General features: G+C 60.1%; 1 protein-coding gene across 1 annotated transcript; it reads left to right on the top strand.

Annotated features, from left to right (window-relative positions):
- The first annotated feature begins 285 nt into the window (after positions 1–285).
- On the top strand, positions 286–24,822 carry LOC143386897 (agrin-like). The gene is made up of 40 exons (XM_077108400.1): positions 286–490; positions 581–805; positions 884–1,108; positions 1,221–1,361; positions 2,403–2,621; positions 2,693–2,887; positions 2,975–3,103; positions 3,257–3,405; positions 3,485–3,590; positions 4,414–4,530; positions 4,611–4,775; positions 4,932–5,075; positions 5,158–5,282; positions 5,360–5,465; positions 5,549–5,866; positions 6,173–6,310; positions 6,705–6,832; positions 6,957–7,110; positions 7,160–7,279; positions 7,372–7,445; positions 7,960–8,030; positions 8,190–8,373; positions 8,809–9,037; positions 9,125–9,241; positions 9,417–9,516; positions 9,598–9,762; positions 9,919–10,030; positions 10,479–10,595; positions 10,726–10,807; positions 10,987–11,074; positions 12,274–12,498; positions 12,781–12,884; positions 13,112–13,194; positions 22,371–22,483; positions 23,098–23,172; positions 23,216–23,294; positions 23,659–23,797; positions 24,253–24,331; positions 24,429–24,480; positions 24,694–24,822. Exons 1-40 carry the CDS (start codon positions 286–288, stop codon positions 24,820–24,822), a joined length of 5,526 nt encoding a protein of 1,841 aa, XP_076964515.1.
- The last annotated feature ends 2,432 nt before the right edge of the window (positions 24,823–27,254 follow it).

The raw sequence follows: 27,254 nt of genomic DNA, 5'->3' as shown, positions 1-27,254 counted from the left end.
GGTGGCTTGTCCTGTTGTGGGGACAGGAGGCCCCTCTCCCCTGGTAGAGGGTATAGAGAGTGTTCTCCAGTGAGGAAAGGTCCCTGGGTTGGCAGGGGATCCATCCAGGGGGCCAGGCCCGGTGAACATGCACGATAGAGTGTCCGTGACACTTGTGGCCATGCGTGGGCTTGAACATGCTTGCACACCCGGGTGTGGATGTGCCTGTGAGGGCTGCAGCAGTGCCCAGCCCTGGGACCTGGCTTCAACAACCCCTCCCTGTGCCCGACCTCAGTTTGCAGGGGAATGCTGTGTGGCTTTGGCACGGTCTGTGAGCCCAGTGCAGAGGATCCAGGCCAGGCCTCCTGCGTGTGCAAGAAGAGCGCCTGTCCTGCTGTCGTGGCGCCAGTGTGTGGCTCAGATGCCTCCACCTATAGCAACGAGTGCGAGCTGCAGCGTGCACAGTGCCGCCTGCAGCGGCGAATCCGCCTGCTCCGCCGCGGACCCTGTGGTAAGGGAGTGTGCCCAGCGTGGGCGGGGGGGTGGGCCAGGTGTTGGAGGTGGACAGACAGCCAGGGTGACCCCACCCTGCCATCCACAGGTTCCCGGGACCCCTGCTCCAATGTGACCTGCAGCTTTGGCAGTACCTGTGTACCCTCCACCAATGGGCAGACCGCCTCCTGCCTGTGTCCCACGACCTGCCGCGGGGCCCCAGAGGGCACCGTGTGTGGCAGTGATGGTATGGACTACCCCGGTGAATGCCAGCTGCTGCGCCAGGCATGTGCATGCCAGGAGAACATCTTTAGGAAGTTCGACGGCCCCTGTGGTGAGTGTCCGCCCCATGTGGGGCTCCTCTCCTTGGGCATGCAGGCAATAACCCTGACTCTTGCCTGTCCACCCCCAGACCCCTGCCAGGGAGCCCATGCTGACACGAACCGCGTCTGCCGTGTGAACCCACGCACTCGCCGTCCAGAGATGCTCCTGCGCCCAGAGACCTGCCCTCCCTGGCATTTGCCTGTGTGTGGGGATGATGGGGTCACCTATGCAAACGACTGCGTTATGGGCCGCTCAGGGGCTATCCGCGGTCTGCTCCTCCAGAAAGTGCGCTCTGGCCAGTGCCAGCCTGGAGGTGGGCTGCTTCCCCTGCACACAGTGTGTCCCCTGCCTTCGTGTCCGTCGGGTCCCTGCTGTGGAGGTGCTGGTGTGGTTCTGGCCTCTCTGATCTCCTTGCCCACCCCCAGACCAGTGCTCCAGGACCTGCCAGTTCAGTGCCATTTGCCTGTCCCGCCGTGGCCGACCCCGCTGTTCCTATGACCGTGTCACCTGTGATGGGGCCTACAGACCGGTGTGTGCCCAGGATGGGCACACGTATGACAACGACTGTTGGCGCCAGCAGGCTGAGTGCCAGCAGCAGTGAGCCATCCCTCCCAGGCACCAGGGCTCGTGTGGTGAGCACCCTGTGGTCCCCGCCATCAGTCCTTGCCCACCATCACATGCCATCTTCATTCCTTGGCACCCACCTCCCAGGGTCTTGGGCCAGGGTGGGTCCCCTGGGAGGGTGCAGGGTGTGGAGGGTAGAGGCTGCGAGAGGGTGCCTGGATATATGGGGAGGCGGTCAGAGATGGGCCTGCACTTGGCTGTGCAAGTCCAGGCTGTAGGTCCTCTAGTCTGTCTGCCCACCCGTCTCTGTTCTGCCTGAGGGTACAGATAGCTTGGGTGGGCAGGAAGTGGATACAGCGGCGGGGTCCCTCACTCTTGGGACATGACTGTCACCAGCCCCTTCAGAGGCAGGATCTCAGTTGATTTCAAGGAGCCATTGGAGGGTGGAGGCAGCTGGGAAGTGGCCAGCATGTCCCATGGTGACCAGGGCTGCAGTGACCCTGTGACCATCTGGGTCAATCCTCTGTCCATCTCTCTGGTCTGTCTTTCTGCGTCTGTCTTCTCCTCGGTCCTTCCCTCTCGGCTCCTCCTCTTGTGTCTTCCAGCCTGACCTGCTGGCAGGATGAGGTGCCGCGCCTGCCCACCAGGAGCACACAGCCCGAGGTCTGCCCCTGGTGCGGCTGGGGGGGATGGCTCGCTACTGCCTGGCCTTGTGGTTCTCAGAGCAAGTGGACAGACACCTCCTCCCCGTGCAGCCCTGGGTTGACTCTGGGGTGCAGACTCCTCTTAGCCTGGAGAGAGCCCCCACATGCATGGGTGTCCCAGGGCTGCTAGTGGTCGGGGTCAGTGGCCTGTTGTGGGCAGTCAGGAGGCTCCTGTGTCCCCATCTGCCTCTGTCGTGTGTCTGTCCCTTTCTTTGCTATGTCCTGCACATCTAGCTCTTCCTTGACCACCCCACCCTGGGAGAGGGCCTGCTGCGTGGGGCTGGGGGCTCTGCCCAGTATGGGGGGTAGCAGGTGGGCTGAGTGCCCTGTCCTTCCCAGACCAGGCTCCGTCCCTGTGCCGTGGGGTGCAGTGCGCATTCGAGGCAACGTGTGCGGTGAAGAACGGGGAGGCTGCGTGTGAGTGCCAGCAGGCGTGTGCAGGCGCCTACGATCCCGTGTGCAGCAGTGACGGCGTCACCTATGGCAGCACCTGCGAGCTGGAGGCCATGGCCTGTGCCCTTGGGCGGGATATCCGGGTGGCCCGCAGAGGACCCTGTGGTCAGTAGTGGACAAGCAGGCCTGGGGGGTATGGCCTTCCTGACACAGTGGTGACAGAGCCCCCTCCCCAGACCGATGCGGGCAGTGCCGTTTTGGAGCCCTGTGTGAGGCCGAGACCTGGCGCTGTGTGTGCCCCTCTGAGTGTGTGGCCTCAGCCCAACCCGTGTGCGGTTCTGATGGGTACACGTATGCCAGCGAGTGTGAGCTGCATGTCCACGCCTGCACGCACCAGATAAGCCTGCATGTGGCATCAGCTGGACACTGTCGTGAGTGGGGCCATGGGGGCCAGCGGGCTAGGGTCCCACCACTCTCCGGCTGGGTCTGCTGACCCCTGCTGGCTCCATATGTTTCAGAGACCTGTGGAGACACAGTGTGTGCCTTTGGGGCTGTGTGCTCAGCCGGCCAGTGTTTGTGTCCTCGTTGTGAGTGCCCCCCGCCTGGCCCCGTGTGTGGCAGCGATGGTGTCACCTACTGCAGTGCGTGTGAGCTACGGGAGGCTGCCTGCCAGTAGCAGATACAGCTTGAGGAAGCCCGGGCAGGGCCCTGTGAGCAGGGTAGGCTTGGGCAGCTGCCTGAGCTGTGGGGCACCAGCCTCAGGGGAGAACCTGTGGGTGAACTGCCCTTCTTCCCCACAGCTGAGTGTGGCTCAGGAGGCTCCGGCTCTGGGGAGGACAGCGAGTGTGAGCAGGAACTCTGCCAGCAGCGTGGCGGGGTGTGGGATGAGGACTCAGAGGATGGACCACGCGCCTGCGATTTCAGCTGCCAGGGTGTTCTCAGGAGACCGGTGAGCCCCCACCTCCCCCAGCTGTAGGGGGGCAGTGAGGAAGGGGCCAAGGCTGCCCACGCTGACCCCACCCCTCCAGGTGTGCGGCTCAGATGGGGTCACCTATGGCAGTGAGTGTGACCTGAAGAGGGCCAGGTTCGAGTCTCAAGGAGAGTTGTACGTCGCAGCTCAGGGACCCTGCCGTGGTGAGTGGGCCGGGGCACATTCTTGTAGGCATGTGCAACAGCCTCTGCACTTCTGTGTGTGCATATTCAAAGGTGTATGCCTGCACTGGTGTGGGCACATGGGCATCCATGTGTGCTGTGGTAGGCTTGTGGTCTTGTGTGTTCTTCTGAGTATAAAGCACTGATACGTGCACTGTGGACACAAGCCCGTCTGTCAAAGTATGCACCACACTCAGGAGGGTGGGCAGGAGGATTGTGAGTTTGAGCCCAGCCTGAGCCATGCAGTGAGATCCTGCCTCATAAAAGCAAGTGTATGCCAACTTCCTACTGCAGGTCAGGCCAGGCTTCTATGCAGGAGGCAGCAGGAAACCACAGGGCACCTTCTGGGCCCTTTTGCTCTTCTGGGCAGGAACTGACAGTGGTCTGTAAATGCCACATGTCACACACGAGTGCTCACGGTATGCTCATGCACGTTCACAGATGTGTCTGTACAGTTGTATATAAATGTGCATGGTTTGGAGGAATGTGAGTGCATGTCCGTCTTCATGTGTGTGTGCTGCCTTTACACTTATCTGTGTGTCCATAGCTCTGTGTACACACAAGGCTGTGTCCGTGACTTTGGGTATTCTGTGTGTATGTGGACCTGTATGTTTCCTGTGTGCTGGGTCCTACATGTGGCACTTGCATGTCCTTGTATGATTATGGTGGCCTCACCCAGGGCCTTAGCCTCAGATTCCAGACCTGAGGGGCATGGTGTCAGGCTGAGTGGTGGTGTGGAGGAGGTTGAGGCAGAGGGGTGGGCATAAGCACTGCCTCAAGTCTGACCCCACACCCCTCTCTGCAGGCCTCACCTTGGCCCCACTGCTGCCTGCAGCCCCTGCTCACTGTGCCCAGACCCCCTACGGATGCTGCCAGGATAATGTCACTGCTGCCCGGGGTGTGGGCCTGGCCGGTTGCCCCAGTGAGTACCTGAGTACCCTCACCCCTGGCCTGGCACAGCTGTGTGACTGTGCTGACCCTGTCTCTCCCCTTCCCTTGCAGGCACTTGCCAGTGCAACCCGCACGGCTCCTACGGAGGCACCTGTGACCCAGCCACAGGCCAGTGCTCTTGCCGGCCAGGCGTGGGTGGCCTCAAGTGCGACCGATGTGAGCTTGGTTTCTGGAACTTCCGTGGCATTGTCACTGACAGCCGGAGCGGCTGTACTTGTGAGTGACAGGGCCCCAGGGCTGGCTGCCAGTCAAGTCCTCCTGCCTGTCCACCCCCATCCCTGTGCTCAGGCCCTGGCCTGCACTGCACCTGGCAGGCTCTGCAGCAGGTGGAGAAGACTGTCTAGGTACAGACTCAGGCTCCCCTCCCCGCAGCCTGCAGCTGTGACCCCCGGGGCGCTGTGCAGGATGACTGTGAGCAGATGAGTGGGCTGTGCTCCTGTAAGCCAGGCGTTGCTGGTCCTAAGTGTGGGCAGTGTCCTGATGGCCACACCCTGGGCCCCACCGGCTGTGAGGCAGGTGAGGACAAGATCTGGGCTGGCCTGGGGTTTGCTGTGCAGAGGGACAGCCTGAGCTGGTGGAGATTCTGTGTCCACCCCAGATCCCTCAGCACTGGTGACCTGTGCGGAGATGCACTGTGAGTTTGGCGCTTCCTGTGTGGAAGAGGCAGGTTCTGCCCACTGCATCTGCCCAGCCCTCACCTGCCCAGAGGCCAGTGCCACCAAGGTGAGCAAGGTGTGGGTGGAGAGTGTGAAGGGCAGTGGGTGGGGGAACCGCCTGAGTGCCCTTGCCTTGCGCCTCAGGTCTGTGGATCAGATGGCATCACCTACGGCAGCGAGTGCCAACTGAAGACCATCGCCTGCCGCCAGGGCTTGGACATCTTCACCCAGAGCCTCGGCCCGTGCCAGGGTAGGGTCTGGGAGCCACCACCCAGCACTGACAGGAGGGCCTTGCCCTCCCCGACTCCAGCCCCAGCTTCCCTCTCCTTACAGAGGCTGCTGTTCCTGGAGCTCACCCAACCCCCAGGGCCACGACAGCCCCGGGGCACTTGCCAAGTGAGCCTCTGCTGCCTCCACCCAGTGCCCTCCCCCTGGCTCCCAGCAGTACCCCCCAGAGCCGGCCCACCCCTCCACCCACCTTACGACCTCGGACCACAGCCAGCCTCCCCAAGACCACAGCTCGGCCCGCGCTGACCATGCCCCTCATAGAAACCTCCACTGCAACCAGTCTCTCCGTGTCTGCCTTTGGAGAATCTGGCAGCACTGATGGGAGTGGCGATGAGGAACTAAGTGGGGACCAGGAGGCCAGTGGTGGGGCTCTGGGGGTGAGCAGGGGCTCGGGGACATGGGTGGGCCTGGGGTGAGCAGGGGCTCGGGGACATGGGTGGGCCTGGGGTGAGCAGGGGCTCGGGGACGTGGGTGGGCCTGGGGTGAGCAGGGCTCTGGGGTGTGGGGCAGGCCTGGGAGGTGAGTAGGGGCTCAGGGACATGGGATAGGCCTGGGGAGTGAGCAGGTGCTCTGGGACATGGGACAGGCCTGGGGAGTGAGCAGGGGCTTGTTGGCGCACGGCCCAGAGAGGCTCCCACCTGTGGCTGGACTCAGTCTTCGCATCCCTAGGACTGGAACTCTCCATGGACAGCAGTGTGGTGACACCTGGACCACCCATTGAGAGAGCCTCCTGCTACAACTCACCTTTGGGCTGCTATTCGGATGGCAAGACACCTTCACTGGACGCAGAGGGCTCCAACTGTCCTGGTGAGTGGGTGGCAGGGCAGGTGGAGCTTGAGGAGCAGCCTGGGCAGCCATGGGTGCTGCTCCTACCCGCTGGCAGCAGGTGGGTCCAGGTTTTATGGTCTTTGGTCTCAAATGTGTATGAGATCTTGGGGATCCGGCACCCATGTGCACACGTGTGGTCTCAGCCCTAACACTTGTGCGTGCCCAGGACCGTGTACCTAACCCGTCTCTCTCCTTGCAAGCAAGCCTGGGGCAACTGCTCTGAGGAGTCTGCCTGGTAACTGACGCCAGCCCTGGTCACTAACCTCATGACCATCTGACTAACATCCACCTGCCCCTGTACCCTATGTGGCTTGCTCCAGGGGCCTGCACCAGGCCGGTACCAGGCAGGGCCTCACCGCCCCTTCTCCCACAGCCACCAAGGCGTACCAGGGCGTGCTGGAGCTGGAGGGGGTCGAGGGGCAAGAGCTGTTCTACACACCCAAAATGGCCGACCCCAAGACAGAGCTGTTTGGGGAGACAGCCAGGAGCATCGAGAGCACTGTAAGTGGGGGCGTCCCCCCAGGTCAGACCCAGAGGGGGCCAGGGCAGGAACCCCACAGTGTAAGGGGACTGATTTCAGTGCTTTGAGCGGTGCCCAGTATCCTCACTCACTCCCTGCCCACAGCTGGACAACCTTTTCCGGAACTCAGACGTCAAAAAGGACTTCCGGAGTGTCCACCTGCGGGACCTGGGGCCTGGCAGATCAGTCCGTGCCACTGTGGATGTGCACTTTGACCCCAGTGAGATCCCCACGCTAAGTCTCTCCCAGGAGGTGATGGGTAGGGGCTGCACAGGGCCAGGCCATGCTCAGTACCCCCTCTTGCCCAGCCACAGCCTTCAGGGCACCTGACGTGGGCCGGGCCCTGCTTTGGGAGATCCAGGCCTCCAGGCCCCGGGCCCTGGTGGTGAGGAGGCCTCTGCAAGAGCACGTGCAGTTCATGGACTTTGGTGAGCACCAGGCCGGGCCTCCTTGTCTGTTCCCATCCTCCACTGCCCCGCCCCCTGCTCCTTGCAGACCCTGACCACTCCCTGCCCCACAGACTGGTTTCCTGCATTCTTCATGGGAGCCACCATAGGAGCCACCGCTGCAGTGGCCACAGCCAGAGCTACCACTGTGGGCCAACCACCTTCCTCTGTGACCCCTCGGGTCCACCCCAGTCACACCAGCAGGCCCATTGGAAGGACCACGGCCCCCCACCACAGCTCCCGGCCATGTGGCTGGACACCAGCCTTTGCTCCCCAGTCCCAAGCAGCACCCAAGGTCCTGTGATTCTCAGCCCTGCCTGCATGGGGGGACCTGCCAGGACCAGGACTCTGGCAGGGGCTTCACCTGCAGCTGCCCGGCAGGCAGGGGAGGCACCTTCTGTGAGGACGGTAGGCGCTTCTGTCCACCTCTCTGGAAGGACAGGGAGGCTGATGGGGGCAAGGAGGGAGGGCAGAGATAAGCCACCAGCAGGAGGTGGTAGGGGCAGGGTCCTGGGTACTGTTCCAGCTCACCCTCCCTATCCCCTGCAGTGCTACGCCCCTCTGTCTCTGTTCCTGCCTTTGGGGATACCTCCTTTCTGGCCTTCCCCACCCTCCGTGCATATCACACGCTGCACCTGGCGCTGGAATTCTGATCCCTGTAGCCTCAGGGACTGCTGCTATACAATGGCAACGCACATGACAAGGACTTCCTGGCACTGGCGCTGCTGCTCAGGTGCAGAGAGGGTGGGGCCTCCTGACTGTCTGGTGGGTGGGCAGGGCTAATGCTCAGTGGGTGGGGCCAGGGCCTTCCAGGGAGGAATTTGTGGGTGGTTCCTGACCAGACTGTGGATGGAGCCAGGCCAGTGCTCTAAGCACCTGCTTGGGTCTCCAGGTTTGACACAGGTTCTGGACCAGCAATACTGACAAGCTCAGTACCTGTGGAACCAGGCCGGTGGCACCGCCTAGAACTATCACGGCATTGGCGCCAAGGCACACTGTCTGTGGATGGCGGGACCCCAGTTCTGGGTGAGAGCCCCAGTGGCACAGATGGCCTCAACCTAGATACCGACCTCTTTGTGGGCGGAGTCCCAGAGGACCAGGCTGATGTGTAAGCAAGAGGGTGGAGCATGCATCAAACTGGGTCTCTGACCTTGATCTTGCCTGGGACTCCACCAGAGCAACCTCCATTGGATAGCAAATAGGATCAGAAGAATGGTGTGGGTGTGGCTAGGACCCTGAGCTCAGCTGGGGCTCCTGGCCCTTCCCTGTCTCATCTGGGTGGCTTACCTTTGGTGCCAGAGTGAGGAGGGCCTGGGCTGACCCTTACCTCCAGTCCTAACCCTTAACCTCGGCCCCAGCCTCTGGTTGGTCCTCTTTGTGGGACTGGCCGCTTTGTCTAAAGGGTGATGGGATGGAGCAGCTCTGACTTCTGACCCTAACTGTAACCCTGTGACTCTGGCCGCGAGAAGGAGGCCTCTGCCTGAGCTTACTCTGACCCCTTCCTGTGGCAGGGCCCTGAGCGGACCTCCGTTGGCGTGGGCCTGAAGGGCTGCATCCACCTGCTAGATGTCAACAATCAGCGCCTGGAGCTGGGCCCCTGGCAGGGGGTTGTGTCCCACAGCTCCGGTGTGGGAGAGTGTGGAGAGCACCCCTGCGTGCCCAGCCCCTGCCATGGTGGGGCACCATGCCAGGCCCTGGGAGACGACATGTTTCACTGCCAGTGTCCACCTGGCCGCTTTGGTGAGGGCAGGTTGGGATCCGGGTGAGGGCTAGGAACCGGGTGTCAGGGGGCCTGCCTTCTTGGAACTCATCTCCATCTCCCTCCAGGCCCAACCTGTGCAGAAGAGAAGAGCCTCTGCCAGCCGAACCCCTGCCGCATGCTACCCAAGGGCGGGGCCAAGTGCTTGTGCCCCGCAGGACGTAGAGGCATGCTCTGCCAGACAGGTAGGGGCACCAGGCTGTCGGGAGGGGACAAGAAGTCAGGGTCAAATGTTCAGTTTGAATTGTGGCCCAGTCTTCATGTCCAGGAAGAGCTGGGATTCGGGTCCTGTGGGTTTCGGTCGAGTTAGGCAGGACAGTGGGGTACACGGCATGAGTGAGCCCTGTCCTCCCTCTGCAGTGTCTGAGATGGACGGTAGTGCCCAGCCCTTCCTGGCGGACTTCCATGGCTTTTCCTACCTGGAGCTGAGAGGCTTGCACACCTTTGAAAGAGACCTGGGGTCAGTAGGGTAGGTGAGGCAGAGGAGGGGAGGCAGCCTTTAGGGAAGGGGCAGTGAGACACCCTGACCCACGTGACCCAGGGAGAAGATGGCCCTCGAAGTGGTGTTCTTGGCCCGAGGACCCAGTGGTCTGCTCCTGTACAATGGGCAAAAGACCGATGGCAAAGGGGACTTCGTGTCACTGGCCCTACATGACCAGCACCTGGAATTCCGCTATGACCTGGGCAAAGGGGCAGCAGTCATCAGGTGGGCAAGCATGAGGGCTGGAGGCTCTGTCCTGGGCTGCCCACGGGGAGGGCCTGGAGGCCTGGGACTGGACAGGGGTAAGGCTGGGGCTCCTGACACTGTCACTCAGTGGGTAGGCAGAGCCCACAGCCGGCTCACTCAGCCTCTTCCTCACAGGAGCAAGGAACCCATAGCCCTGGGCTCTTGGATTAGGGTCTTGGTGGAGAGAAATGGCCGTAAGGGTGCCCTGCGTGTGGGTGATGGGCCCCGCGTGCTGGGAGAGTCCCCCGTGAGTGTTCGAGGTGTGCGGAGGGCCCAAGTGTCCCCCCACCCTGCCCTGCTCCTCCGCCTCCTCCTCCTCCTCCTCCTCCTCCTGGGGGCTTGGCAGCCCCCATGCCAGTTCTTACAAAACTCTTTTCTCTCGTCTGTCCTGGGCCTGGTCTGTCTCCTCTCTGCCCTGCTCTCTGGCTCTTACTCTACACCCCCATGCTCTCCGGATGTCAGAAATCCCACAAGGTATTGTCTGCTGCTCATACCGCTCATTGTCTGACACCACCCTAGAGTAGCTCCTCCCCATTAAGGCCCCTGTCCACCATTTCTGTGTGGTTAATGCTGCCTGCTGGTTAGCTAGGGGCTGGGGTGTGGGTGTCAGGCAGTTGGGCACCCTGGTCTGGGACTCAGACCTGCCCCTGCCTAGTGGGTAGGCCCTGCACACCCTCATCCAGCGCCTTCTGCAGGTGCCGCATACCATGCTCAATTTGAAGGAACCACTCTACATCGGGGGTGCCCCCGACTTCAGCAAGCTTGCCCGGGCAGCTGCAGCATCCTCTGGCTTCGACGGTACCATTCAGCTGGTGCGAGGCATGGGGTGGGGCCCTCCTGCCAGGGCTCTCCACAGTGGGGGAGGAGGGGCTGCCCCGGGCTGACTGCAGGGCAGGGAGGGCGCACCTGCTGAGACACAGGCTCTCACCCTGTGCCCTGCAGGTCTCCTTGGGAGGCTGCCAGCTGTTGGCCCAGGAGCACGTGGTGCAGGCGGTGGACGTCTCATCCTTTGCAGACCACCCTTGTACCCAGGCCTCAGGCCACCCCTGCCTCCATGGCGCCTTGTGTCTCCCAAAGGAAGCCACCTACACATGCCTGTGCCCCATGGCTTCTCGGGGCTACACTGCGAGAAGGGTGAGCACCTGTGGCTAGGCCGGGGCTGCACCTGCACCTGCAGCCCACCTCACCCTGCCTGTCTCCCAGGGCTGGTTGAGAAGTCAGCAGGGGACCTTGAGGCACTGACCTTCGATGGGAGGACCTACATCGAGTACCTCAATGCTGTGACCGAGAGGTAATGCATCGCCCAGGAGCCAGCACATGGTGCACCCTCCGCTGTCTATCTGGTCCTGTCTGTACACACCACACAAGGCAGGACACCATGCTCTGACCAGGCGGGAAGCCCCAGTGTCCACCCCTCCTCCCCCTCCTTCCTTCTCACCTCTCTGTCTCTTTGTTTCCAAGCGAACTGACCAATGAGATCCCAGTGTAAGTAGCCCCTCGGCCCCCACCTGCACCTTCCCCTCATCCATGCCCATCTGTGCTTCCCTGACCCTGCCACAGCACAGTCCTGAGCCCCTCGAAGGGCAAAATGTCCCTCCTGGATGGAGGTGGGGGTTAGGGCCTTTAGTGCTGTGTGAGGCTCAGCTTCTTTCCTGGGAAATGGTACCCCCTCCCAGGACACGTGCCTCATCCACCCTGCAGCCACCACCCTACCCCAGGCCGGCGTGAGTGTGTGCCTGTGCCTGTGCCTGTGGGTGCGTGCACACACTTAGACATATCTGTATGTGTGAGTAAAGGTGTTCCTGTGTATGCCTGTGTGTGCATGCAGAGATGTAAGGCGTGTTCGTGTGGATCGTGTGTGAGTTCACGTGTGTATGAGCGTGTCTTTGCTTGTGTGTCCATGTTCTGTGCACATGCATGTGTGCTGGGGCATCAGGGCCACCCCCAGGCAGATGAGCCCTCTGCTTCCATCTGCCATTCATGTCTAATTCCTTGAACTCTGCACTAGCTTGGGCCATGCCACCAGCTGTGTCTGCACACGCGTGTTGCACACATGTCACTTCTATGGCTCTCTGGAGGGTCATCAGTGGGGCCCAGGGCCACGCGTGTCCAGGTGTATGCTTGCTTTTCCCAGTGCTGGAAATGGGACTTGGGCCTGTGCTTGGCCTGTCTGTCCCTGGCTCACTGCTTCCCTCTCTTCCTGTTTCTAAGCCCCGAAACTCCAGATTCTGGGGCCCTAAACAGGTGAACATGTGGCAGTGCCTGAGGGGCAGAGTGGCTGTCACCCCACGGTGTGCCTGCCTGTCATTCTCGATCTCTGATCACCTCTGCCAGTCCCTCCATCTGTCTGTCTCTCCTCCGCCCACCATTGGTGTTTCCCTCACCCAGCCACCAGCCCCCATGGCCTGTGAAGTCCAGGCTCTGTCCTCCTGCCCTCCCTATCCACCCTGCCGCCTTCCTGGAGGCCTGACCCACCCCTTCACCCTCCAGCGAGAAAGCACTGCAGACCAACCACTTCGAGCTAAGCTTGCGCACTGAAGCTACACAGGGGCTGGTGCTGTGGAGCAGCAAGGCCACCGAGCGTGCAGACTACATGGCACTAGCCATTGTGGATGGACACCTTCAGCTGGCCTATGACCTGGGCTCTCAGCCCGTGGTGCTGCGCTCCACCGTGAGGGTCAACACCAACCGCTGGTTGCGAGTCAGGGCTCACAGGTCAGTGGGGCCCCCTGAGAACAGCAGGCAGTGCCTGCACTTTCCCAGCCACTCCTTGTCACCAACTGCCTGACCCAGGGTCACTGTCATGGGGAGGAGAGGAAGGAAGGACAAGAAGATGCAGGAGAAGCAGTGTGGCAGGAGGCTTGTTACTGCCACCATCCTGGGCTCCAGGGTGACCTGGTGTGGGCCCAGCCTGCAGCACTGTAAGGCATGGAGGGGGCTCTGATCTGGAGGAGGTGGGGAGGACCCCTGATAATCTTGTCCCACCTGCACCCTCAGGGAGCAGAGAGAAGGTTCCCTTCAGGTGGGCAATGAGGCCCCTGTGACCGGTTCCTCCCCACTGGGTGCCACACAACTGGACACAGATGGAGCTCTTTGGCTCGGTGAGTGCTCAAGGGAGGTCAGGCCAGGGGCCATCCAAGGGCCTCAGTTTATCTAAGGGACAGACTCCATCTGTCCATCTGCGTCCTCTCCCATCTTGGCCCCAGGCCCAAGGCCAGAGGACAGGGTCCTATGGGTGGGCATGCCTACTACCCACCTGTTCCCTGGGCAGTGGTGGCCCTCTGCCCTCTAGCCACAGCTGTGTGATCTCCTGCTGTCTGTCCTGTAGGGGGCCTGCAGAAGCTGCCTATGGGCCAGGCCCTGCCAAAGGCCTATGGAACAGGTTTTGTGGGTTGCCTCCAGGATGTGGTGGTAGGCCAGCGTCCACTGCACCTGCTGGAGGATGCCCTCACCAAGCCAGAGCTCGGCCCTGCCCAGCCTCCTAAACTGACACCGGAGCACCCCCATCTGCCCACCCTACTGTAATTATTTTCTATTTTTGTAAACTGTTGCTTTTTGATGTGATTTTCTTGCCTGTGTGTTGGCCAGAAGGACTGCTGGCCTGTCCTCCCTTCCGTCCAGGCAGCTGTGCTGCAGAGACAGACTGGTATCAAGAGGCTCCCAGGGGTGGTGTGGCAGCTTCAGGACGTGCCCCTTGGCCTCAGGGCACCACACCAGCCCTTTGCACTGTGTGTCCCCGTGTGTCGGCCCCCACACTTCCCTCCTGTACCCGGTCCACTGGCAGACCCTGCTCCCGACCTCACCCTTGCTGCATTTGATGAAGCCTGTTGTCCCAGGGCAGGAGGGGCTTGAGGGGCCTTCCACTGAGTACCCCCATGGGACCTTTCTTGGTCCTTACTTAAGCTGCTGTTTCTTCCTTTGTGCTGTGGGTAGCCTTGCCCCAGGCTAGCCTGGACCCCAGGACTCCTGTGCCAATACTGTGACTTAGAAATGACATTACTATTGATGTCATATTCTACCATGGACATGGCCTCCACACACACACTCCAGGCCCTGTGAGCAGCCCCTGAGAGGGAATGGGCCACTGTGCATGATATGGTTGACCTCTGTTGCCTGTGTCCTCCTCTAGAGTGATGGATGTCCAGGCCTGGCCACCAAACATGTTCTGGGACCATTGGTTTTATTTGGTGCCCAAAGCAGAAGAGCTGTTATCTTTCCTGTCCTGACTCCAGAGCATTTAAGCATCCTCATCAGAGTCAGTATGAGAAGTGATCATCTTTATCTGAAAGTGACTGGGGTTTAGCCAGTGTCTGAGCAAGACCAAAGTGTAGGTGCAGGGGTGGCAGAGGTGGCCACAGAGTCAGAAATGCCTTAAACTGCAACGTCCACCCCCCACTCCCCGCCTGGATGCCCTTCCCAGTCCTCTTGGGAGTAAGACCAGACAACGGTGGTGGAGTTGGCAGCCTGGCCATCCTCTGCTGGGGGTGGGGGGCTGCAGGAAACTGCCCTGGTGTGTCCTTACTAACTCCAGTATGTGTCTTGTCAAGCACCGTGAAATAAAGTTTGAAAACTTTAAAAGAAGGGCCATGTCTGTCCTCCCCAACTGCCAGCCCTACAGCCTGGCGGCGCCCTGCTTGGCTTCATGGTGGGGACACAGGCTTCCAGCTCCCTTAGGTGGCCTTGCACTGAGAGCTGGGGCTCCAGGCTCTTTTTGGTGAGGAGCCCCGTGTGTGGATGAGCACAGTGCTGTGCAGTGTGGGGACAAGGTGGGGTCACAGACAGTATCCAGGTGGCCCCCCAGGTGTGGGCTGGGTGGGGTCACAGAGACTAGTCCAGGTGGCCTGGGGGTGTGAGGTGGAGTTCTGGGAGGCCTGTGGACTAAGCCCATGCCCATCTGCACTTACACAGCAGCCTCCCTTCATCCCTCCAGGATGTGCAATGGGCTGAGGGGGCCTGCCGACTGCCCTGGGGGCAGTCACACTTGTGGAGGCCAGAACCAGGGCGAGTGGGTGTAGGAGGGTCTTGTGTGGTGAGTTGGGTGGCAGGCAGTTGCTGAACTGGCTCCAGTGTGCAGGGCCACCCATTAGCACTTCTGGGAGACACTGACAGGTGGCCCAGACCAGGGTGCTGTATATGCAGGAGCTTCTGCAGACGCAGCCCCATTCCTGGCAGAAGTCTGAGCTTAGAAAGGAAAGGGAGATGAAGGGGGGCTGTGTGGTCACATAGGTGACCCCCTCCCTCAAACTCATGACTTTAATTGAAGATAATAAGTGCGCCTGTTTGATTTTGCATTAATGAGCACCCCCTCCCAACAAAAAGACCCTCGACTTCAGACCCAGGGACCCAGGGAGTCCTCGGGTACTCACTTCCTACCCCCTCACTAACTTGTTCCTTAAGGAGTGTTGGCTGCTGCACACCAGGCAAGTCAGATGCTGGGTTGGGGGAGGCAGGTGCTGGGGGTTGCAAGAGGCAGTGGTGCTGGTGGGGGCTGCCCTAGTTTAGGCTTCAGGGAGGGTGGGGAGTACCCGACCAGCTAAAGATATCAACCCTTACCCAAGCACAGGGATTGCAAGGCACATCTGCACCAAGGGTGGCACATGTAAGTGTCCCGAGTCTGGACAGAGGTTCTTGGGGCAGAAAGGAAGCATAGGAACGGCCAGAGGCCAGGGCCAGGTCAGAGAAGCCATGGAGGGTGAAGCTGTTGGGGCTTGGGGAGGACTTTAGGGATGAAATATTCAGGCTTCATGAGAAGGCCTGCCCTGGGACGCAGGGTGCTTGGGAGAGACCTGTGGCCCAGCTGGATGGGGTTTGGGTCATTTAGGCTAGGAAAGACAGGCCCTGGTTGGCAGCACCTGGCCAGGACCCCTGGCTTGGGGAGCTCGGGCCCCTCATGGACTCCAGCATTTACATGGCCTGCTGCAGGGTAAGCCAAGGTGGAGGAGAGGACCACAGGGAAGGTGAGGACCCAGAAGGGAAGCCCAGGAGAGGGAGAGGGTGACATGCCCTTCTGGGATCTGGGTGAGTCAGAGAGGAAGTCAGGACAGCACTGACCCTGCTCTCTGGGGCGACAGTGCATGGGGTGCAGGAGCAAAGGCTGAAGCCAAAGACCCCAGGGGAGATGGTTCCAGGCCACAGTGGACCCTTCTTGAAAGTCTGCATGACCCCAGAAGAGTAGTGGCTGTGAACCCCAGGACACAAGCAGGCTTGACCACAGCTAGGGTGTCCTGTGGCAAGGAAGTGAAGAGACTGCAGCAAGGAAGGGGATGACCTGGTGTCCACCTCCCACCTCTGCCTGGAATTCCGGGGCTGCGGTGGGGGAGCGGGGTTCTACTCCGCCCTCCTCTGGCTTGGCCGCCCCTAATCGGAGCGAGCACAGGAGATTCTTGGAAGGAGCAGCTTCCAGCCTAGGGCTGATCCCTTAGTAATCGTGTAGACTGAGTGGCAAGGCCATAGGCCACTAGGGCCATGGGGCCGTGATACGCCTTAACATTCGGAACCCGGAATCCCGTGAGCATCCCTTTGCTCTGAAGTGCGGATACCCTGGGAAACTTTAGCACCTTTATCCGGAGTTCCCGGGCTCCAAGGCCGATGGGGCGGTTGCAGGGGCGGGGGTTTGCATTTTAATGAAGCCGGCAGGGGTGGGGCCTCTGCGGGACTGGTTAGCCGGAGGGCACAGCGGCTCCGGTGCTGACGTGACCTCGCAAAGATGCGCCTAGCCTGCGTGCAGCCGGATACGTGCATGCCAAGAGATGCGCTGCAGCTCCGACCAGCTCTCACCAGTGGGCACGGGATTCTTGCCACCCAGGACTTCCCTGTGCTTCCAGCCTGCGGCCTCCAGGCCCAATGTTCTGCACCTAGCCTCCCCAAAGATGTGGGAGGGAGGCTCTTCACTAACTGCAGAGGCTTGGCCTGGATGGAGATCAGCTGTTCTCCACCCTAGGGAAGGTGCCCTGCAGGTAGCCCAGGTGTGGGGGGTGGCTGTGGAAGGACAGTGGCACCTCCTCCTGCTTAAGTGTGGCAGGCCCTGCTCCTGCTCCCTTTTGCCACCAGAGATGCAGCCTGTTAGAGGGCACTGAAGGCAGGCGGGCAGGGGTAGGGATCAGCAAAAGCACATGATCCACATAGCCCTATGCCCTGGCATCTGGCATATCACCCAGAGTGCCCATCTCTGGTGCTTGGTCAGGCTGGAGTTCACAGGAGAGGTCCCCAGTGGTACTGAGCAACGGTCCCCAGATCAGGGTCCTGGGATCTCTGGGTAGAGAGTGAGGTGTGGGATGCAGGCAGGACAGGCCTGGCACAGTCTCGGGCCCTCACAGGCTGAGGAACTGTGAAAGTGAGTTGGATCACAGAACTTGCAGACCAGCAGCCTCGTGATTCCAAGGTATAATGTCCAGTTGGATACCAAGAAACAGAGCTACATGTGTATGATCCATCTCAGAAACTGGCTGGAGTGGCCCCTGGGTCCCCTGGACCTCATTCTTACTTGTCCTTTGAGTACAGGACTGGTTCTCAGAGAGGGTCATGTCTGTGTCATGTGCGTGTGACCCAGGTTGGTCTGGGAAAGCCCCAGGTGGGGCTCTGCTCACCTGCTCCCCCTCCCTCCCTCACCTGTGATGACTGTTCGTCCTCTGGTCCTGGGCCCCTGCCCTCAACCGTATCAGGCCTGACAGGCCCCACCAAATTGTAGAGCCACGCCCTCCCCCTGCCCTCTCACCATGGTTTGTGGGTCAACAGGCACCACTCACCCCCCCCCACTCAGCATAGCGAGGCAGGATGGGGACAGGACTGGTTCTGTGCCCATGCTAGAGCCTGGGAGGATCTGCACCCCATGGGGACAAGCCTACTGTACCCCCCTGAGTTGGAGAGGAAGCACATCTCGGTCCACTTGGTCCTGTATAGTCGGGACAGATCCTGGTTGGATTTTTCTGGAATAGGAATAGCTGGGGCCAGGGAAGAGCTGGGATAAAGACCTCCAGGTGCTCTGGGGAACTGACCCCCATCCCTGGAGTCTGGCCTGGAATACTTTCCCAACACCACAGACAGGCATGTCTGCACCCATGTGTGCTTAATCCCTTTGAACCAAAGTTCCTGCTCTGGGTGTGTGCAGGTGTATTGATGAGCTGTGGTGTGTCCCCTGACCCATATTTGTGGGGTAATGTCCCTGGGTCCATATCTACAAGGGACATCAAGGCCAAGGCTGTGAGGGGATCTGGGCCCACCATGGCCAGTATGGGTTCAGGCTGTCCTCTTGGGTGTCCTTCACTGTCCCTGGGTTCCTGAGTAGCCTAGGCCCAGTATGCTCTGCCCCTGGGTCCCCTCAGGAGGCCTGGTGTCGCCAGGTTAGATTTAAGCCACCGCCATACCATGGAGCTGGCTAGCCCCTGAGCAGCATCAAGGGCAGCAGGGCTCTGAAATGGGCACCTGTGGCCTCCCTTCTTCCCTCCCTCTTCCTACCAGCCTCGGCCAGATGCAGATGCACACTGGCCTACTGGGTACCCCACTCCACCATCAGACCCTGCCTCAGACTGGTGGGAGCCACTGCAGCTAGGGAGCCCCCCATTGGAGGTTTCTACCTGATAGACTCTTGGCAGCCTGGTGGGAGGACAGGGGATTAAAAGTATGATTTAGAGTCCCCAAAAGGACAAACAGGGGCCCTTCACCCCTGTGGCTTTGAAGCTGGACCTTGGCACTGCCCTTGCCCCCAGCTCTGTATCGCCCATCTGGGGCTGTTGGACAGCACCTGGGTTCAGGATATGGGTCAGCATAGTGGGCAGCCCAGGTAGGGGCAGGAAGGCACCTCTGGTTCCGTCCCTCTTCCTCTGCAGTGTCAGTACTATGCAGGGACATGGAACCTTTGCCTGCCTTTTTCCTGTGGCCTTGCCTGCTGTCCTAGACTGGCCCCTGGGGTCACCATATAGCATCTCCTCCTGCAGAAAGCCCTCCTTGGTTCCAACCCACTGGCCCCCTTAGTGGGAATTGCCCAAGGTCTGCCAGCGTGGGAGGGAGCTCAGGCACCAAGCCCAAACTATGCCCAGAAACCCCTTCTTCCCCACAGGAAGGTGGCACCGGAGTGTACTGCTGGACCACCCTGGAGCAGCCCCTTGAGCTCTTGGTCCCTCTGAACTGAAGTGTATGCTCTGGGGAGCCATCAGGTTCAGAACAGAGCTGCCGATGGGTTCACGCCTGGGTAGAATCCACAGGGTGGCAGGTTAACACTGAGGTGTATAGGGGGACACTTGTTCCTCACACCTGCCACAAGCTCCAGTGACGTACAGAGGGGCAGTCATGGAGGCACAATGGCATGGGGTGGGCCTCTCTGGCAGTGTGGATGCCTGTATCCATGGGGCACACCTGCTGGCAGGGGGACTGCTTTGCAGGACTCTTGGTGCTTCCCAACAGCCGAAAGGCCGATGACCAGCAGTAGGCAGGTCCAACTGGAAGTTCTGAGAACACAGCCATCTGCCATGGGGCCGGGGGTGGGGGGGGCGGGGAGAGAAGGGAGTGACTCTGGGCATGTTGCAAAGGTGTGACCAGAGAGTGCTGATGGATCATTGCTGGGGTTGAGGCCCAGGCAGTGGGTGCACAGTGGCTTGCTTTGCTGAGAGGGAAGATGGAGAACGGGAGACAAATCCTGCAAATATTGCGAAAGATGCTGCTCTCTTTACAAATGGAGATGCTGAGGTGTCTATGAGCTTGCAGCTCCATGCAGGGCTAGGGCTGGAGATGAATGGCAGGTGGACTCAGTGGGACCCCACATGAGGAGCCAAGCACCATGGCCAGGCCCCGGAGGTGGGAGACAAGCATGGACTCCTGAGGAAGAGCAGGACCTGGGGCCAGAGGTGGGGAGCAGCCTGGAAGGAGGTCTCAGTGGGGTTGGGGAGCGGGAGGCAAGCCCAAGGACATCTGGAGGGACACAGGGTCTGCAGAAGAGCCTCCCTGCCTGCACTTACTTGGAGGCTAATGTTCAGTGGACGGCAGCAAGGCCCTGACAGGAGTCCTGTTGGGAGGGGTCAGAGGCCTGCCATGTCAGGGCCTGCTGCTCCTCCCTACCAGCACTTGCCTCTGTCTTGCTGTGCCCTGTAGTCAGTGAACTCGTGGCCTCTGGCTTTCTCAATGGCTCCAGCCAGCTGCTGGGCTTCCACCCACCCATCCACCATCCACCCATCCACCCATCCACCCATCCACTGACAGCCCCTGCCATCTACCGCCTGCCATTCTTAGTCATTCACTTCTTCTTTTAGTGGAGCTTTAAGGTTACACATGGTAGTTGGGTTTATATCAACCAACTCCTAGACACACGGAATTTGTCTCCAGTTGCTGATCCCCCTTTTCCTCCTGTCCTCCCTGCCCTCTCCCTCCTCTGCTCTGCTGGACTTCCTTCACTTTCATTGATTTGTATTTGGTTCTTTATGTTATCCTCTCCTTCCCTCCCCCTCTCCTTTATTTTACTGTAGCTTCCACAAAGGAGAGAAAACATTTGACCTTTGGGTTTCTGAGTTTTGCCAATTTCACTTTGTGTAATATTCTCCATTTCCATGGATTTACTGGCAAATGCCATAATTGTATTCTTTTTTTTTTAAAGAGAGTGAGAGAGGAGAGAGAGAGAATTTTTTAATATTTATTTTTTAGTTATCGGCGGACACAACATCTTTGTTTGTACTTGGTGCTAAGAATCGAACCCGGGCCGCACGCATGCCAGGCGAGCACGCTACCACTTAAGCCACATCCCCAGCCCTGTATTCTTTTTTTATGGTTGAGTAGAACTCCATTGTGTGTGTGTGTGTATCACATATCACATTTCCTTTTTTTAATATTTATTTTTTAGTTGTAGTTGGACACAATACCTTTATTTATTTATTTTTATGTGGTGCTGAGGATTGAACCCAGGGCCTCGCACATGCTAGGTGAGCACTCTACTGCTGAGCCACAATCCCAGCCCACAATTTCTTAATCCATTATCTATTGACAGGCATCTGGGTCAATGTCATAATTTACCTATTGTGAGTTGTGCTGCTATGAATGTTGATGGTAATTCACTTATTTTTTCAAATATTTATTTTTTAGTTGTTTAGGTGGACACAATATCTTTATTTTATTTTTATGTGGTGTTGAGGATCGAACCCAGCACCTGGCGCATGCCAGGCGAGCGCGCTACCGCTTGAGCCATATCCCCAGCCCAGGTCATTCACTTCTTGATTCAAATGTGATTATTTTCTGGTCCCAGGCACTGTTTTCAGCCCTGGAATATGGCAGCACACTGAGTGGCACTTATGGAACTTAATTTTTGAGTAGGAGACATTCAGCAGGCTACTCAGTGTGGTGCCTGTGATGGGGGCTGAACAGCAAGTGCACAAGCCAGAAGGGCACAGCAGCTGCCGGCCTCTGTCAGCCAGGGCAGCCACCCCAGAGCTGGGCAAAGCCTTCCTTCCTGCAGCCAGGAAGCTGAAGTCTTCCAAGACCAAGGGGCCAGTGGGGTGGCTCTAGGGGGTCTGAACAAGGGCTCATGCTTGTGGCAGGACCCAGCTCCACCCTGAGAAGCTGGGTCATGTAGAAGGGTGCTTCTGATGGCTGTCCTCTGGACGCGCTGGAAGGGTCTCCCTCACCCACCTGGCCCCCGCCTCCTTCCTCATCATGGCCCATCGAAAGCTTTGAGCAGGGGAGGCCCACTTGGCAACTGTGGGTGTTAGCTGCAGAGATGATGCAGGGGCTGGGGCAGGACTGGTCTGCAGTCTCCAACGTACTGTCCCCATACCAGGTGGCTTCACCCCAACGCCAGTGGGGTGGAGGCAGAGATGCTGCTTCTGTCCCAGGGCCCCAGGGGAGCTTCCCAGGCAGGCCCAGCAAGAGCAGCCCAGGAGGCTCCACGCTGTCTGCGGAGGGTGGGCCTGGCCAGGCAGGGTTCTGAACACCTGAGGATGCTCCCAGAGGGTAGTGGCCAGTAGCTGAGGGAAACTGGGTGCTGTGGGGCAGCTTCTATGCCCCTGGGCAGGACTCTGTTGGGGTGGCTCAGGGAGTGAGGGAAAGCTGGTCCCACTGCCTGCCGTCTGGGGGCCAGCTCCTGGGGATTGTGTGGGAGGAGAGGCAAGGGAGGAGTTGTGACAGCAGAGTAGACAGCTGGACCCATGTCTGCCTGGACGAGGAGGCATCAGTCTGTGAGGAGAAGTGGCCGCTGGGGTGCTAACAGGCTTCAGATCTGCCTAGGTTCTCTCCTGAGGCAGCAGGCTCACTCCCCAGAGCTCCCCGACTGTAAGGTGGCACCTGGGACACTGACTTGAGCACATGGGGTGGGGTAGGGGACTGAGCCTGATTGTGGAGCTCCTGGGCAAGACCACTGGTGGTGGGCTGCCCCAGCCTTGGCCTCCAGGTTAAGGAACTTGGGCCTGGGGTCCCAAAGCCTAGTCCTGGGCAGGGGGTGGGAGGAGTGCCCACACTGACTGGACAAGAGCTGCAGTGGGGAGGGTCCTGGCCCCATCTATTTCTGGCAGGAAAAGCCCAGAGACTGTCCTGGAGGCTGAGTGAAGATGGGAGGCGGGGGATGGTGGGAGCCAGGCTCCCTTCCCATAGCTGCCCTTGAACCTGCCCTCCAGGTGGCGCAAGGAGGGACCCACATCATGATCCAGAACATGGGTGACGACTGTGACCTGTATGGGGGGAAGAAGTTTGCCACGCTGGCTGAGCTGGTGGAGCATTGCATGGGCCAGTGTGGGAGGCTGCTTCACAATCACAGCAGGGCCCACTGGGCTGCCTGGACCCCATGTCAGAGTGATGAGCCTGGGCTAATGGCACTGTATGTGTATGCAAGTGTGTGAGTCTGCTGGGAACCACCTCTCACCTACTCTTCAGTCACCCGGGTGCAGCGGCCGCCAAACTGAGAGTGTTGGCAGCCCTGCCCCCGTGTGCTATGAGGCCCGTGTCCCCCAAATCCAAAGCACAAGTGCAGGGGTGAGAGAGCAGGGGACTGGGCCCTGATGCCACCACTACCCTCCTGGCTAGTGACTGGGGTGAGCCAACTCCTGCAATCTGTTTCCCCACTACAGAAAGCTGGTTGTGCCAGGGACCCGGTGGGCTGGTCTGGGAGGCCACTCTGCTTCTTGTTGCTGAGGACCAGGCTGCCACCTGGTGGCCACTCCGCACCCCGCTCAACACAGCTGTCTTGTCTTTTAGCACTGCTGGGGGAGAGAGGGTCAGAGGGTTGGGCCAGAGGTCTGATGCTTGTCTGTCTCTGTCTCCATATCTGTTTCTGAAGTGTCAGCTTCACACGAGTCTCTCCCAGGCTAGGGCCTCCAAACACATCTGTGCTTCACCCTGGGCCAGGTGGTACCACAGGCACCTGTCTGGCAAAGAGGCTGAGAAGCTGCTGATGGAGAAGGGCATCCGGGCAGCTTCCTGGTACAGGAGAATCAGAGCAACCCTGGGGAGTTTGTGCTCACAGCGCTGACTCAGGAGCCAGAGGAGGCACCGGGCACCGACTGCAGCCCCGCATCACCTACATGATGGTCTGCGTCCAAGCGGTAGGCGGCATGAGAGGGCTGTGACTCTGGGAAGGGCGGGCTTCACAGCCAGGCCCCTCACTGCCACCCCACAAACAGATGGGAAGTGTGGCGGGAGGTAGGGAGCAGTTCTACATCCTGAGAGAACTGGTGGGACCCGACAGGAAGGCTTCTCCAACCCCTGGGTGGAGAAGTTGGGGCCGTCATGCAGCTCAAGCAGGTAGGCTGCTGCAGGAGCCCCGGGGCCCAAGGGATGCCACACTGACCCCTCCACGAAAAAGGCCAGGGGTAAGACTTCCTGCAGGCCTGCCCTGGGAATCTGAAGGACCAAGAGAAGGGAGGAATAGGCAAGGCCCCTGGCACATGGCCCCAGTGTCCTCTCCAGAATGAGGGTCCTGGGCCTGGTCAGGGCGTGGTGGCCACCTTGGTGAAGGGTGCTGGGGGCTCTGCCTGGAAGCCCCGCAAGGCCACAGGAATCAGTGCCGAGAGCCGCGTGCAGAAGCTCACCCAGGCTGCAGATGCCCGTGGGAAGACAAGCAGGGTCTCTGGGAGGAGTCTGAGGTGCTCCCTTCCTGCTGCCTACCTCTGACTCCATCCTCCAGGGCTGGGGTGGGGTGGTGGCATTGAGGGCTCTGCAGAGGGACAGGGCCACAGCTGAAGCCTCCACTCTCCCAGGTGTTGCAACAGAAGGAAAGCTGGCTCCTATAACCCTGGAAGAAGGCACAGAGGCCAAGCCCGATAACCTCTGCAAGAACGTCCTTCCCCGTGATCAAGTGCTTCACTGTCATGGGCACGTGGAGACCACCTGGCAGGGGTCCTGGGGGAGGCAGGGAGCGCCCACCACCAGATTTGGCTCCCTCTTACACACAAGGCCCCAGACCTCCCCACCTCTGCTCACCACAGGTCAGTGGGCAAGGAGACAGGGTGGTGGAGCTTCCCACCTCTCCAGGAGACCCGAATGGCCTCTTTCCCTTCCCAGTTGATACCACCCATGTCACCCCGCATGACGTGGACACCAGCATGCCTGGAGCCGACTCCGTCAAGGCTAACTGCATCAGGTGGGTGTGTGAGGGAGCAGGTAGGTGTGCATGACATCCTGCCCTCAAGGCCTGTCTGGATCGCACAGGAGACCCTGACCTGTGTCTGCCCCCCCAGTCATCCGGGCTCCATCTTGGGCACCAGAGACCATGCTGGGAGGTCCCAGAGAGTCAGGTCCAAGGGGTGGAGAGCAAAGTGTGGACCCTGGCAGGGCTGAAAGCCAGCCAGCAGGGTCTTCTGAGCAAGCTGGACTGAGTGTGACTCCTCAGCCCTCCCCTGGCCTTAAGTGTGAGGAACCATGAACCACCTAGGCTCTTTTGCACACTTGCATAAACTTAGATCTGTCCTCTCAGCTTTAATTTTGACATTCACCCTCTTTCAGAGTGACCCAGAGGAGAAGTCAGACTTGGGAGTGGGCAAAGTGGACATTGCTACACAGGGCTCCCTGCAGACCACGTCAGCTGCCTTCGGGGCACGATGTGCCAAGAGAACACACATGTCCCTGTCATGACCATCAGACAGGTGGAGCAGGGGTGGGTAGGAGCCCGGAGTCCTACCTGTACTGTGAGGTCCAGGCTTCCCTCTTAACTGGTCAAGGAAGCAGCTCCTCCTCTGGGACAAAAAGCTGTGGGGCACTGGGGCGGAGGGAGGAAGAAGAGCCCATGACCGCACCTGTGTGCGTGTGCTTGCCAGGCAAGGCATCACAGGCTGACCTCCTTCAGAACAAGTGTTTCTGGTATTGGCCAGAGCTTCGGGGCCACCAAGAGTAAGGCCATGTATGTGTGTGCCACAGGGCTACTATGCACAGAAGCTACAAGTGGGGCGGCCAGACCAGGTGAGTCTGGTGGGCAGTGGAATGTGTGGCTGTAGGTCAGAGGGCCAGGGTGCCCCAGGTCCATGCTGAGGGAGAGGAGGTCCTGAGCTGAGAAACCTGACTTAGTCTATCCCCACTGGTTTTGGTGGCTTCTGTTCTCCTGAACCTGGTTCACAGACTGGGCTCTGCTCACAGAGGACTCGTCTCCACCCCAGCTCCAGGGCCTGGCCCTGGCTCCAGGTGGCTCATGCTCACATCTGCCTCCCAGGTCTCTGCCTGGCTCCTGTCAGCAGCTCTCTTCTCTGGGTGCCACTGGTGCCTATTCCTGCCCCAGGCACAGATCCTTCCCCCTTCCCAGCAGCACAGGGCTCTGATCTGACCAACCACCTCTTTGTGGGAGGGTCCTGCGAATTCCTCAGGCAGGAGGCTGGCTCTGCCTAAACAAAACTCCCTGTCCCCACTCCTGCCCGGCCACCTCCTTCTTTCCTTCCCTTTCTGTTCCACCCCCATTTTCCTTTCCTTCCTCCCCTCCTGCTTGGCCTTGGCCTGTCCCCAGCCCCTCCACCTTCTCCCAGCTCACCCCCTTTGCCCCTCCCACCGAGGGGTCCTAACAGGACACTCTCACCCCGGTGGCCCTACCTGGGAGCTGCGGCTCACATTCTCCAAACCAGACCTGCCCTACCCAGGAGGAGCCACCGCGCACAACAAAGCACTTTCAGGACTTGACCTGGATGAGGTGAACCCTGCCAGGCGCTGGGCTCATAGTGGTGCATTGCAGGTGCTACCAGGGGTGGGACTGCAGGGAGCAATAGGAGACTGGACCTGTGGACCAGGGCTTCTGGTAAGGATGGGACCAGGACTTCGCTCCTTGAATTCATTAAGAGGTCGCCTGGTTTGACCCCAGCGTGGGCATCAGACGCAAGGGCACCATCATTGTGTTTGACTTTCTGGGGGACCTCATCCGCAAATTTGGTGAGCAGTTCCGGCCCCTCCCCTCCCGGAGGCCACGCCCCATAGAAGCCACACCCTCTCCCGCTGCCCCTCCCCCAGGCTCCATTCTCCCTACTCCTGACCTGATGGCCCCGCCCTCCCACGGGCCTCGCCCCTCTGGCCCTGCCCTCTCCGTTAGCCCCACCCAGAGTCCACCCTACGACCTGCCCCCTTCTCTGCTGACCCCTCCAGCCTCCTCTGCTTGCCAGCTGCCCTGAACGCCGTTGTCCCTAGGGCTGGACGAACCAGCTGGTGCGGCAGCAGCGCTTGCAGAAGGTGCAAACCGAGCGCAGTGCCAGTGCGCTACATCTGAGGCGAGCAGCTGCGCTTGCGCGAGCAGGTGGGGGCGGGGCGGGACTGCGTGGGCCCCAGCGGAGCGCGAGTCCTAGCGGAGGACTGGAAGCTCTGCCGCAGTCCCCGACCTGCGCAGTCCCGGTAGCCCGCGGCGTGAGTTGGCTGACGGTCGGGGTGCAGGCGAATCCCACCCGTTTTGGGTGGGATCTCCTGGGAGCCAGCTGACCTGCTTCTCCGCCCACAGAGCCTGGGGGCCGAGGGGCCTCTGCCACCCTCCACCCGCGCTGTCCTGTCTGTGCCCTGGGGTAGGGCTGGAGCCCTTAGAAGCTGTTGGCTCCTCAGAGGGCGGCTTCAGGGCCTGAGGTGTTCAGGTGTGGAGTGGCGGGGGCCTGGAGTCCACCTCTGAGACTTGCGTGCCAGACCTGGACCCGACTGGTAGGAGAACAGTCTTGAGATCCAGTGTCCTTGCCTTGTGAGGACTGCAGAGCTGACAGTGACCACATGTGAACCTGAATGTGCCTCAAGTCCAGCCACTCCATGTTGGCCTGTGTGTGAAGTGAGCAACAGGGACAGTCCGTGCCTGACATGACTGCAGCCATCGGTATTAGTATCCTGCTGACCTGTGTGCCCTGCCCATCTCAGGGCAGCAGGCCTGGCCTCCTCACCACCATGCCTGTGCAATAAGGCCTGTGGAATGAGAGCCTGTAGAGATGCTCATGTGACCGTGTGTGCAGACTCACATGCCTGGCCCTGCTGGTGGTGAGGTGACTCCACATATGCATGACTGTGTGTGACAGGGTGTGACACCCCTGCCTGTGTCCATGGAGGCACCCTTCCTTCTCACA

Source organism: Callospermophilus lateralis, unplaced genomic scaffold, assembly GCF_048772815.1.
Source record: "Callospermophilus lateralis isolate mCalLat2 unplaced genomic scaffold, mCalLat2.hap1 Scaffold_66, whole genome shotgun sequence".
NCBI classification, from domain to species: Eukaryota; Metazoa; Chordata; class Mammalia; order Rodentia; family Sciuridae; genus Callospermophilus; species Callospermophilus lateralis.
Note: the sequence above shows the minus strand (reverse complement) of the source record. Positions and strands in the feature narration are given on the sequence as shown.